The 13,337-nt window shown below is 37.5% G+C and overlaps 2 protein-coding genes across 12 annotated transcripts in view; one reads left to right on the top strand and one right to left on the bottom strand.

The window, feature by feature from the left end:
- Positions 1–97: 97 nt before the first annotated feature.
- On the bottom strand, positions 98–7,514 carry LOC107035977 (organic cation transporter protein). 3 transcript variants are annotated; one of them, XM_015253650.1, is made up of 10 exons: positions 7,378–7,514; positions 3,885–4,118; positions 3,444–3,699; positions 2,773–3,064; positions 2,527–2,695; positions 2,216–2,446; positions 1,522–1,736; positions 1,214–1,395; positions 734–870; positions 98–622 (listed from the first exon to the last, which is right to left on the bottom strand). In XM_015253650.1, the coding sequence occupies exons 2-10, from the start codon at positions 4,025–4,027 to the stop codon at positions 481–483; spliced, it is 1,767 nt and encodes a 588-aa protein (XP_015109136.1). In that variant the 5' UTR covers positions 4,028–4,118; positions 7,378–7,514; the 3' UTR covers positions 98–480. The 3 variants fall into 3 exon arrangements, with proteins under 3 accessions (XP_015109136.1, XP_015109135.1, XP_028981769.1); XM_015253649.1 differs by lacking the exon at positions 7,378–7,514 and adding an exon at positions 4,631–4,661; XM_029125936.1 differs by lacking the exon at positions 7,378–7,514 and having other exon boundaries at positions 2,806–3,064; positions 3,885–4,243.
- Positions 7,515–10,478: 2,964 nt separating this feature from the next.
- LOC107036038 (intersectin-1) overlaps positions 10,479–13,337 on the top strand; it is a 14,854-nt gene continuing 11,995 nt past the window's right edge. For 5 of the 9 annotated variants that reach the window (XM_015253751.2, XM_015253756.2, XM_015253752.2 and 2 more), the window contains exons 1-6: positions 10,479–10,874; positions 11,336–11,391; positions 11,927–12,229; positions 12,419–12,562; positions 12,705–12,791; positions 13,227–13,295. In XM_015253751.2, the coding sequence (XP_015109237.1) occupies positions 11,370–11,391; positions 11,927–12,229; positions 12,419–12,562; positions 12,705–12,791; positions 13,227–13,295 (625 nt within the window). In that variant the 5' untranslated portion in view covers positions 10,479–10,874; positions 11,336–11,369. Of the gene's footprint in view, positions 10,875–11,198; positions 11,279–11,335; positions 11,392–11,926; positions 12,230–12,418; positions 12,563–12,704; positions 12,792–13,226; positions 13,296–13,337 lie in introns of those variants that run through there. The other 4 variants (XM_015253750.2, XM_015253754.2, XM_015253753.2 and 1 more) reach the window with 4 other exon arrangements.

The following is a 13,337-nucleotide window of genomic DNA, read 5'->3' as shown; positions in this document are numbered from 1 at the left end:
CTCTCATAGTTTCCGAGATAATCGCGAAAAACGAAATCGCAAAAAAATTTAAAGAAATAAAAACAACAACTTCATTTCAACAAATGGTTTGTTTACTTTCTCATTCATGTATCAAAAATGCAGTCTGCCAAATGAATAATACATGTACAATATCAATTGTACATATACAATAACTTCAAATATAATACGCATATAAAAATGAAACGCCTTCGTATAACAAAGAATTTTCAAAATGCCGTGTAGACAGTACTATGTTTATAAAACGTTATTTCGTCATTATTTATTTTGTTCATTTTTGTCAGCGGTGGATTGCCGCTCCACAGACACACGCCCCAGCTTCCAATTTCATCGTGGTGAATTGATATTGATCACACTGATCGAGCTCATAAGCCGCGAAAGAGGGGTAGAGTGGTGGTAGCAAAAAAAAATACTGAGAGATTATGATTAATTTGTATTTTGTTAGGGAACCGGTGGGCTGGGTCATCCATTCTGCTTTGAATCGTGGACACCATTCTCAAGGGCTTTAAGTGGCTTTATCGACTCAATATCGTTCAATTGTTGGACGTCCAGTTGTTGGATCTGTTGGCGTTGCTTCTCTTTTTTCGTTTTCCAACTTTCTTTCCTATTGGTGAATCAACAGAATGCGAGAATTTGTGGCATAACATGTTTTTTAATTACGAACAGGTGTAGTGAGTTTGAAAAAACAGAAATTTCAAAAGAAAACTAAACTCACTTTCCGAATAATTCACCATCACGAATTGTCTCTGGTAATTTTTTGTTCAGTGTCTCAGGAAGCATCATCGATGCAACACCCCCCAGAAGTGCGCTTGTGCCGAAGATAACTAGGGGGAAGGGTGTCCAGATGAGAGCCTGTAATCAATAATTAATTGATTAATTAAACCCATTGGAGCGAAAAAAAAAATCCAGAAATAGGTGAAAATCTGCTGGTCTTATTTCGCAATTATTTAGTTAATGACACACTTTTGTGAAAAATGCCAGAAAACATTTTCTGTAGAGAATTTCCTAATCTTCAAAAAAGGTCCTTAGACTTTTCCTCGTAAATTAACTCTTCAAGGAGGTAAACCCACAGTTACGAAGGCAATTCACTGGCGACTGAATACGCAATTCGGCCAATTGAAAAACCTCCAATTCAAACTCCAATTAAAATTCATCAGGTCATCTATAAAATTTGTTGATCAAGTATTCCACTCACCAAATGATTGATATAAGGAGCAATGACCCCACCAATTCTTGCGAAGGTGGAGCACGCGCCAAGGCCAACATTGCGAACAACAGTTGGAAATTGCTCAGCAGTAAATATATAAATTGCCCCATACGACGAAGTTATCGCTAACTTTCCAACCATTGCTAGTGTAACGATAGCTGTGGTATTATCTGAAATTTGAGTAAAAGAATATCAATCGTCGATGCAATTTAGATTACCAATTGGAAATGAATTCCAATAATTTGAGTGTAAGAATGCAAAAATGCTGACAAAGTGAATTAGACTTCTCGTATTACCCTCGGGGACAGCCATGGTGAGTAGAAGTGCAACGCCAGACACAATCATGCAACCGCCGAGAATGATTTTTCGCCCCCAACGGTCTAATGTAAAGATGAGAAATGTGTACGCTGGCACCTCAACCAGGCCCAATACCACGAAGTTTACGTAATCGTTGCCACCGAGGTTCGAGGCATTCCAGGAGAGACCGTAGTATGTACCACTGTTGACCAGCCTTCACCATAAAATATTTAAGAATTAAAAGGAGTTGATGTGACATTGGCATTAACCCTTTATTGATCATTCTCATTTAAACATGAGCAAAAACTTTATTTTATTCAGTCCCGTCAATTCCCTTTCCCTGTCGTCTTCCTCTCTCATTTCAACTAATCCACAAGATATCGAGTGGTTAAGCATCCAGTGGATAGCCATGTGTGTAAGGACTCAGACTGGAAACCTGAGGGTCGTGGGTTCAAACCCAACGCCTGACGATTTTTCTCATTTCCTCAAATGTTATACTGTGCTACATTTCCCTCAAAATGAGAATTGAAATAACATTTTGTTCAGGAATTGAAATATAATCTCAATAAATCACAGGGATTTATTTTTTTCCAATTATCTCTACTATTAAATTATTTCAATCATAGAACCACTCGTTCACAAAATAATCAACAGATCAAGGAAGTTTGAATGAAATGAATGGGTTTAAGTTACCAGTTGAAGAACAGGAGAACACTTTTTCGCCTGAGGTTTGGGTAACGGAAGAGATCGAACAGAGAAGCTTGTTCACAAGCTGACTTGGATTCTATGGAGTCATTGAGGAGGCAGTCTATGGTGTTGCGTGGTATTTCTATTCCATTTTCTTTGGATGCCTTTTGGAGGAGGTCCTTTGCCTCCTCCACTTTCCCCTTTGTCAACAGCCAACGGGCTGACTCTGGGATGAACCTAGTATCATCGTAATAATCATGATTACGAATTGACATTTTTAGAAAAATGAATACTTGTCAAAAAAATATATCACCTACCACCAATAAACCAAAAATGCAAAACTGGGTATTGTGATGGCAATTTGCAATGTCCTCCAATCAGTAATGAAGTAAGCAAATCCCGCAGTCATGATGTACCCAGTTGTGAAGAACAATTGACATCCAACACCAGCAACAAGGCGTTTCTTCGGTCCAACCATCTCAAGTGCTGAAACCACGTAATGAAAAATATTTTCCAATGAAAACAACAACTCGACTCGTGTTACTTGTTGTTGTGATGTGTACTCAAGTAGACAATTGATTGTCGAGGAGTTTTACCGATGACATAGGACACAAGGAACACTCCGCTGGTTGTCGAGCCGACTATCAGTCTGAAGATAACGTAGGATATGTACTCTGGAGCAACAGCAACGAGAATACCACCTACCAGTTGAATGACTAAAGACAGGAAGAAAATTGGTCTACGTCCAAATTTATCGGACAAACCACCAAATATCATTGAGCCAAGCATGACTCCTACCATGAACAGTGAATCCCCCATTGCTCGCAGCCATGCTTTATCACATACCAAGTTCCACTGGAAAAATTACATTTATTCATTTTTTTTTTCATTCTCTCAGATATTTTTATTTTATTTTCTTGACAAAGTATTAGGAAATTGTTTTCACCCGAAGAATACATTGTCTCGGGCAATGGCAGGTCGACATAAACGGAAAGAATATCTCGTGATGAAAATTGTTATTTTGTTGATTTCATTCAAAATTCTGAATTGAAATTTTTTTTTTTTCTACTAAATTAGTCAATAATAATTCTCCACTTCCTCCCGTGTATCTTAACATCTTTTGTCCGTAACTCAACAACACAATTTTACCGGTTTATCTTCAATCCTCCCATTCATTTTTCTTCACATATCCTACGCGTAACTGGACATAATTATGACTATGCTAATGGCATACCTCCGTTGTAGTTGTACTTTTGTAGATGCTGGTGTCGTAGACGAATTCTCGACAGGTCGTATGTACCGTTGTTCGTGTTATGTCATTCGTATCATTCCCATTATTTTCATGATTTTCGTACAGTCTCGTTGTGTTATCACGTATAAAACATGTTAAACTTTTTTGAGTTTTTGGATCCCACTCGTAACTTGCGTTTAAGGACTCGGGACTCATGTAGAATGTCGCGTTTCCTGAAAATTCATGTGGCAGTAAACATCTAAAATCAAATAAAATCAAGGCAATTGAGTTAATTGTGTAAATTAATTCATTCAAACTGCAATGAAAGTATCATTAATCAAATTAATCATTAGTTTTTCGTGAATATCTGTGACAGGGATTTTAATTACTTTCATTTTCATGATTTTACTAGTGAAATGATTTTTTAAAATTTATGGTACTGACCTGTGAGGATTGTAAGCTCCCAGAAAAAAGCCTCCGAGCTTGTGGAAGGCGCATATAATCGCTGGTAGGCACAGAAGGAGATAAATTTTCCTCTGATATCTCCCAAACTCTCCCATTCGTAATATTACGTCGTCATACGCCATCGTCACTTAATCCTACTTCCTTTTTCTATTGTGAGTATAAAAATACTTATTCAATTTGTTGATCCACTTTTGCTGAGTTCAATTCTCTCTCCTGAAATTAATAATTTTAGAAAATGTCTCAATTATCGATGGAACCTTTCGAAGAAAAATCAACTTATTTTTTCACACTCATTTTCTTTCCATGAAGACCTTCCTTATAGGTATCAAAATTTTTCACAAAAAATGTCTTTCTCTTTATAGAATTAATAATTACTGAGATAATTCAAACATTGAAAAAAGTAAATTAATTCATTGATTTCAGCCGTAAATCAATACCTAAATATGTCCGAATATTTTTTTAAGCCATTAAACAAGGATATACAATCCAGTTCCTGAATCAAAAGTTCAAGGAAAAAACTTTCGAAAGGTATCAATACAAAAAGAAAACTTCAACTCCAATCAATTTTGAATTATTCAATAATCGATACGAAGAACGATCTTCGAATTATCGCGTAGCAATCATCGAACCAATTCAATTTCCATGTAATTTAAATAACATTAAAAATTAAACCAAAATGCGAATATGCGCAAAAACAAAGTATCGAAAATAGTTGAAATGCGTACGCTGCGTTGTTACTCTCCCGAGGCTTTCGAACGAACTGACACTGGGGTACAAACAGACGGTATTAGTCGGTGCCGGACCGGCTTTTCTTGGTGGCGCGCATTTGCGGGTCGAAGGGGGAAAAGGAGAGTCTCTCGGGGTGTGTGTAGTAACACGAAAGGCACGAGGGATCCGCTCCTCCTATTCACTGTTCTGTCCTGTCGAGCCTCTTTCCCTCCTCACTGTCTCTCTTGTTTCAACTGATCCACAAGATATCGAATGGTCGATTATCCAGTGGATAGTCATATGTGTAAAGGCTCAGACTGGAAATCTGAGGGTTGTGGGTTCAAACCCAACCTCCGACGATTATTTCGTATTTTTTCAAATTGATATATCATGATTTTCTAATCTTAATTAGAAATCAAATAACTTTTTTGGCTGATTCAGCTGTACTGGGTAGACGGGTGCGCCAGGTTACCAGTCAAAAAATCACTTAGACCGTGCGCTACTGGCTGGCATGATTAGGTGTAAGTTAGTAGACGTGTATCGATGCGCAACGTGCAACTCCTCGAGTTGAGCTAGGTGGCCAAGCACCACTGTTGATCCAAACGATTCAGTACTAATCTGACCAATTTCTTTTTTATCTCGGATTTTTTTTCATTCCGTGGGTATTTATCATTGCTACTCATTTGTATCAGAATTAAATCAAGTGAAGGAAGGAAAAGGGCATCTAGACTTGGGCATTTTAATTTTAATTCCTAATCTTTTTTTAAGACCCTCGTTGGGATATAAAAATTCCTGCACTCCAGGAGTTCAGCTTGCAGAAGGTTTCTTTTTTCTTGAGGATAAGTCGACGAAGGATTGCGGGGGAAGAATGTAAAGGTGAAACTTTGAAAGTAGTGAAGGGGCGGCGACGGGGGGTATAAGGACAGAACGAATTTGAGGATTCGTTTTGGGCTGAGGATAGATGAGTGGTAGAAGGGGTCACGTGATTTGTTTCGGTGAGTGTTTCACTCGGTAATTTCGGGGGTTGCAGAGAAAATCATTTGTCTGCAGAAGTATGTTTGTAGGATTATTTGTATTAGCCTCTAGTTTCAAAACTAATTTTCTCTTGGCCATTTTTGGAAGGTCTTCGAAACGAAGGACTTGGGGGAAATTCTCTATGAAAATATGTCTGGAAAATTTTCTCCACATTTACTCTCCGTAAATATATTCCCAAAATTCTCTCTAAAGTTCGTCTCTCATCTCCAGTTACCCTTTTTACAATTTCCCTACAGAATTGCAACTCACTGCACAAAGTCTATTTGTAGAATTGTCCGGGGATAAGACAGAGCCAAGAGAAATTTCTGCCGTAGTTCTGAGCTATATAAGTTACGAGTCCTCTCTCAACTCAGGGTAGAAAAATCTCTGGTGACTGGTTTCTCAGACTCATCCAGAGAGTTTTTACGAGAAAATAAAAAGGGTTAAATTGAGTGAAAAAAAAAGCGCTAACATTGTGTGAGCCTCTCTCGTTGGACTTTTAAACGACGGATGGTAAAAAAAAGGTGAGGGAGGGGAGGAGTGAGTGAGAGCCCGAGTTGACTCGCTTTGGCGCGACAACGGCCTCAGACAGAATGAGCGAAAACCCGTCCTTGCCTTATTGCCATGCTAAGGGCGCTTGCTTCATTACTATCTTTACAAAACATTCTAGAAGGATAAAAACTGAATTCTTTGAAAAAAAAAACAAAAAAACAAAAAAAAAAACAAAATAATGATTTTTAATTTTTTCCTCAGGGCTAGTCATGTATTTACCCCTCATCGGGACTCGCACGCAGACGCAGTAGCGACAGTTAACCCCGCCCTTTACCTATACACACAATTTTCCCTTCTTTCATCCTCAACCTTGATGGAAATCCAGTAGCAAATTACAAATTATTATCGAAGGGGTTTGCAGCCATGGAAATATCCACGACGGGTTTTTGTGTAACTTCAGTAACCACTTATTATGATTATTATAGTGAGGATACGGGCATGAGAATAATCAAGACGAAGAGACGGTTGAATTGTCTATGTGGCGCCGATGCTTGATGTTATTTTCCAGGGGTAATTTTTAGTGATTACTCCGTGAGATGAGTCGGCTTATTGATCGAAAAATTGAGTTTTGAAATGTCACTGATATCTCGATAACTGTTGAATTTGTCGGAAAACGTCAAATGACTTTTTTTACGAAGAATTAAATTTCTCAAAAAAAGTTATTGTCCCATTTTTCTCTGAATGCAGTTGCTGCCGAGATAGTGGCAAAATAATCGCCAAACAAACCCCTTGTAAAAACTGCAATACCATGACAAAGTCAAATAATTCTCGCTGTAAAATCCACTCAATGGCATGGACAACACGAAAAGGGATGGTGTCGAACGTCGGCAGGCCGGCGATGCCGGCCGGTTGAGCATTCACGCGTTCTCACACGAGTGTACAAGCCCGTTTCTACTGAACACCATTGCCCACACAATGATCGTACGATGCCCAATGCTTAGAACCAATACGAATGCGTGAGAAATTCCCCCTCTCTCTCTCATTCACTCACTCTCTCTCTCACTCTTCTGTTCATCACCACCACCATCAACTGTACACACGTCCACTTGGTCAAATACCCCGGCTTTTCTCATTCTCAACGACATTCCACGACATTTTTAATTCATCCCCATGAATAATTCACACAACCACGTGCTCCATCCTCCTCTACAGCATCAGCTTAACATTGTATTACATTTTATTTATAGATTAAACTCACCCACATAGAAAATCATCGACTCTGCGGTCAAGAGTCGAGCTCGAGTTAATGAAATTAAAAATAGAAATCGTTGAGTAATGATTGCGCGCCAAATCTTTATGGACAAGTGTGCGAACTTTGACTAAAATATACGTTCACTCGACGGAAGAGACAAACTCATAAACTGGGTAAAGCTCAATGCCTACGGTCTATGGGAGGCATGCGCAGAATCATTGGATTGGGGACTCGGTGGTTCTTTTGATGAAAAAAAAAAGTTTGTGCAAAGAGTTTTTTATTTTTGGAAGGGACTTTTCGGGCAAGGGACGCTGGCTCTGTCTCGCCCTTCGTCGAGGGGGGGGAGGAACACACGTGATGTGCGCAGTGCGGTGTGCGGAGGATGATTGGACCATTTAGTGAATTTAATTCGTCCACGTGTCCGTTGATTTCGGGGGAATCGCAGTTTGTTTGGATCAATTGCGACGATCGGATGTTTTTTATGATTGAGGGGATGGGGTTAATTGGATTTATTTTGATTTGACTTCATTTTTTATTGGGTTTCGTGGGAACTGATGGGCTCATTTGATTGTAGCTTTGGGTTTAGAGGAAAATGTTTTTTTTTTTTTTTTGAGAATTGACGTCTACGAGAAAACGTCTGAAATTTTTTATTCGCCTCATGTTTGTACAGGTGTGGAGAAATTTGATCTAAATTGATCTTCTAGGATTTAAATTTTGTTATCTTTTTATGGTATCGTCTAGACATATTATTAATAGTATTTGGTACGTTAATACACATACTTGGGCATTCGAGTTGATGTGTGACCCTAGAGATATATGCAAACCCTGAGCCAAATAAACTATTCATTAGGTGGCCAGCTGATGCGCCAGTCCCATTGAAGTTTTTTTTTTTTTTTAATTTGGAAAATGAAAGGAAAAACATTTTTTTTTGCATGATCCCTTTAATAAAGCGCGATAACACTCGCGCCTTATCGCAACAATAATTTGCTCGACGATTGAAACAGTGTTAATTTTTTCCGCATAATAAAAGACCGGAAAAATTACCTGACTCATTACATTGCTGATTAATTTCTAGTCTTGAAATAGTTAATGGCTTTTCATAACCGGATAAAAAACAAAACTGCCGAACACGTGACAGCGATATTTTCGCCGCAGTACGACCGATAAAAATTGATTGTAAAACGATAAAACAAGTTAATTTTGATTTACAACCAGTTTTTTGAGAATATCTGCGAATCCAGCAGAGATAGAAAAAATTTTATAAGGACTTTTTTGTAGATCTCAAATTTATTCACCGAAATGCTCTTAACAAAAATTTCGCTATCTCCAATAGATTCAGAGATATCAAGGGAAAACGCGTCCGAAAGTCGGTTCTAAAACGATGAAACAAGATAACTCCGGATTCACAACCAGTTTTTTCCGAATATCTTCAAATGCAGGAGAGATGGCAAAATTTTTCATAAATACTTTTTTGAAGCTGTAAAATTTTTCTACAAAACAAAATCTCACCAAAATTTCGTCATCTCCAATAGATTTAGAGATATCAATGAAAACCAATTCGGATTCGTCCAAAAGTCGTGTAATTTTATTTAATTTCATAATTTTGCAATTGAAATCGAAGAACTTGCCTCAATGTTTTAAAAATCGATGCTCCGTGATGAAATATTATCGTTCGTATGTTATCGATGTAGTTCACCCGCTCGCACACATTTCCATGATAACAGCCGTTTAATGAATGAGACTTCCGAAATGAAGAAATTTCACATTTTCGTTTATATAAATTTTTTTATCATTTTCAATGGTTCATCTCAATGTTTTTTTTTTTTCTGAGACACGAGACTGCTCTTTTTTACACGGTAACTCGGTGGAGTTTTGACAGTGACCTTTTGCGTCACAGGAAGCCGATCATTTATACTACTGAGTTACCATTGGGCCTGACAACGTGGACACCGGCCAATGTATCGTATGTTACAACAATTTTCATACTAGAAGTTATCCCCGCAAAAGGACAATGAGCAATGCGAGTGCGCGCACGCGCGTCTCTATTTACACGCCGGGTTATACGATTCACTGTGCGGCGAGTTCATGCCACCGAGAGAGCCCATGTAACCAAGGACGTGTGAGTGGCATTTACCCATTCGTAAAAAGATGAAAAAAAAGGATTCAAGTTTATTTATGGATTTTTCTCATCGTCAATGGGACGTTAATGATGGGATATAAATAGGTTTAGAGAGTGGTGAAAAATTTCAGGCAAAGAGAGGTTCATTAGGATAATTAGCATTATTATTTTTTAAATTTGTTTGATTTTTTTTTCAAGAGAACTTGAAAAGAAAATTATTTTTAGATCGATTTTTTTGAGAGATTAATTGTGAAAATTATTACGTGACCTTTATTTTTTATTGAAGTATGTGGATTGATGAGTGGCATAATAATTTTTGCAAGATTGAATATCACTATTTTTTTTTATTTTTTTTTATAATGAAAATTGGGAAAAATATAGATTTTCATTTTTTCTTTTCAACATAACTTCTTCGTAAATATCTCCAGATCTACTAGAGATACAGAAAACATCATAGGAGGAATCAAAAAGGCCCTCAGTTTTTTAAATCATTTCATTTGATAATTTTATTTTAACAATTTCTATCCTTGAAACCTCCCTGAAAAAAAATGCTCCTTACAAAAATTCCCCTAGAAAATGAAGATGATACAAAAAAAATGTTTTTAATTTAATTTATTAATTGATTTTAATTTATTTTAGATACATTTTTACAAAAAAAATAAATTGAAAATGTTTTTTTGTACAAAACAAAATTAAAAACGTTTTTTTTTGTACAAAAAATATAAAAACATTTTTTTTTTACAAAAAATATGAAAATGTTTTTTTTTAAAGAGCATCACAAATTCCAAGAAATTTTCAAAAAATTCCCCCCCCCCCCCNCCCCTAGATCCCAATCGCCCCCTAAAAACCAGTGATACCCCTAAAACCCACCAATACCCCTCAAACCCTGTATTACCCACCGTTCGTGACGCCTATCGATTCCCCCCGGACTTGCCCGAAAATAATCGACTCCCCCCTCTCCACCCATGTGTGTGTGAGCCCCCACGGCATCACTCAAGTGTTCGTGAATACGCAAAAAAATAATTCTCCAAATTGAATTCCATCAGTCGACAGTTCACCCTGGGGGGGGGTTGATGATTGTTGTCCCCCTGACATTGTCGGTTTGACTAACAATTGGGGGAGCATTTCACTGAGATAAATAATAAAAAAATAACCGGTGGAGAGGGGGCAATTTCTAACGTTAAATTGGCAAAGTCGATTTTTCTCGCCTTTCCATCGCACAATTCCGGTGTTGGCTATTGTTACTTCGTGTAGGTGAAACAAATAGGGGGGTGAAGACACTCGAGGTGTCGAGGGGACAGTGCAAGGACCGGAGAAGTCAGTGATGATGTCAGAGTCGATGCACTCTTGGTGAATTAACCCAAGTGCGAGGATTAATATCGAGGTAAGGGCAACATTTTATTCGTAGAGACGTCTCAAAACGTCTGAAAGTGACTTTAAATCATCTCGCATGACTTCTGACGACGTTGATGATGCATTTGTAGTCGTCCAGAGGAATTCATTGACCCTAGAGTGTCCAGAAGGGACAGAGCAGCTCCTCAGGACAGTCATTTCGACTTTCAAGTCCATTTTCTTTGACATTTCACTCGTAAAAATTGGGTAATTGAGGCTTTTTTGCACTTCCGGACACGTTTGATCGACTTTTAGGAGTCGCACGCCCCCTTCTGTCCACCTCCACCTCCCACAAATTCATTATCAAAGTGTGTTTGATTCCTTGACACATATTTCATCGATCGAGATAGGGTTGGAGGTTAGGACAGACAGTTTGACATTTATCTGTCTTCCTAGGTAATTGGGGGTTACGGGGGGCTTATCTGATCGTTTCATCATAATTTTTTATTGCAGGAAGTGAAGGTGAAGGGAGAGACAAGCTTGAGAGATGGCTATGCCCCAGGCAGGAGGTAATTCATTGATTTTTTCATTCACTTTCGGAAAATTATTCTCGGGTTGTGGATTGTGACAGGAGGATTTTTAATCATAATTATTCCTTTTTTAAAATATCTTTTTAAATTTATCTCTAGAACTACTTGTTACCAAAATGTTTGCCAATTAATGAAGAATTTTTTTTTTTTTTTTTTTTTTTTTTTTTTTTTTTTTTTTTTTTTTTTTTTTTTTTTTTTTTTTTTTTTTTTTNAGAATTTATAAAGAAGATCATTTCTTCCTCTGTGGCAAAAATGTTTTGACATTTTCTCATAAAATTGTAAAATTTAAGGCATCAAATAATTTTTTCAACACGCAATTTTTTTATGAGAAATTGTTGGAGAAGGGGAGAGACATTTTATATAAATTATAACAAATTCTTAAAAAAACAATGTCTTTTGATAATTCGAAAAATAAATAATAAAGAAGTTCATGACATTTTCTTCTAAAATCGTAAAATTCAATTCAAATAATTTTAATTAAAAATAATTTATTATGTGTCATTTTATCGTGCAGGTATGGATCCCTGGGCGATCCAACCCAGGGAGAAGATCCACTACAAAGAGCAGTTTGATGCACTGAAGCCAGTCAATGGTGTTGTGACTGGAGAACAGGCCAAGGGATTTTTATTACGATCTCAGCTGCCCCCAGCCATTCTAGGACAGATCTGGGCCCTGTCAGACACCGATGCCGATGGAAAAATGGATGTCAACGAGTTTAGCATCGCCTGCAAATTGATTCACCTCAAGTTGAGAGGCCTTGAAGTCCCAAAGGCACTGCCTCCTTCTCTTGTCCAGAGTTTAAAGTCACCAATTGCAGGTAAATTATTCTTTAAAAAAAATTAACATCCACTGGAACTATTTTACGAATTATTATTTATTTATTGATAAATTTGGCATTTGACAGTTCATTAACAAAAATATATAAATAAATGAATTAATGAATAAGTGACTACAAAATGGAAATTTAGAAAAATTGACTGACTATTTTTAATTGAAAATTTTTCAGCTCCTCCAGCAGTTTCAAACGGTGGATTTCCAGTTCAGCAGCAGAACGTAAGCTCTCTAGTGAATCTCGGTGGAGCAGTGCCAGCCCAGCCAGTGATGACAGCCCCAGGGAGGCCAGTAGTTCCCCCAGTGCAGATGCCCCTCGGTAAGTCCCAAAAAATACATCTCACCTTGAAATAACAATCATCTAGATGAACCTGCACTGAGAAACTAACAAATCACGACTTTTAACTGAATATTAAACTGATGTTCACATATTTTCGTATGCTCGCATGACACGTACACAGGGTCGCGACAATTTAGTGGTGCTAGTGGTACACTTCCAACAAATATTCCAGCTAAACCACCCGCTAGACCTGCACCACCCTTCATGGGTATGTTTATCATTACAATTAGTATGTATTCATTTCATTTGAATGTTTAAACCTACCTGCTTACTGAAAGAATGAGGAATTACATGAGATTTATGTTTTATTGACCTTTATTTAAATTTTACTTATCACGATTTAACAATTCCCTGAAGAGTTAATGTTAATAATGAACTAATGAGGATTCTTCTAATCAATATATGATATATACTCCCCCCCATTTGACACTTCACAGTCAAATCTAATTTATTTACATTAATTTCTTTAAATTTATCATTTTATCGTTTTTGTTTTTTTGTTCATCCTCTCGACGAAACGAAGGAAAATAATAAACAACTGTCTTATTATTTTTCAAGCCTTGAATAAAAAAAAACAGTCTCATATAATTTCTTCACCCCCGCCCCATAAAAAAACTAACAACCTTCTTTCCCTCTCAAAAAGCAAACGTAAGTACTGGAGTGACACCAGTTCCTGGGCCACCCCAAAGACCCGCCCCACCAGGTAACATCGGTACGTCCACCCACCGTCCCTCCCCCCCCCCCCTTTCCCCCC

The sequence above is a fragment of the Diachasma alloeum genome, unplaced genomic scaffold (assembly GCF_001412515.2).
Source record: "Diachasma alloeum isolate Michigan unplaced genomic scaffold, Dall2.0 Dall_scaffold_00203, whole genome shotgun sequence".
NCBI lineage: Eukaryota > Metazoa > Arthropoda > Insecta > Hymenoptera > Braconidae > Diachasma > Diachasma alloeum.
Note: the sequence above shows the minus strand (reverse complement) of the source record. Positions and strands in the feature narration are given on the sequence as shown.

Bases quoted from the DNA above. Each gene is read 5' to 3' on its own strand.
- LOC107035977 (XM_015253650.1), bottom strand. From the start codon at position 4,027: ATGGCGTATGACGACGTAATATTACGAATGGGAGAGTTTGGGAGATAT. The intron at 1,737-2,215 runs GTAACTTAAACC...TTTATGGTGAAG, and splicing joins GTTCTCCTGTTCTTCAACTG to GCTGGTCAACAGTGGTACAT. The intron at 1,396-1,521 runs GTAATACGAGAA...CTCAAATTTCAG, and splicing joins CACCATGGCTGTCCCCGAGG to ATAATACCACAGCTATCGTT.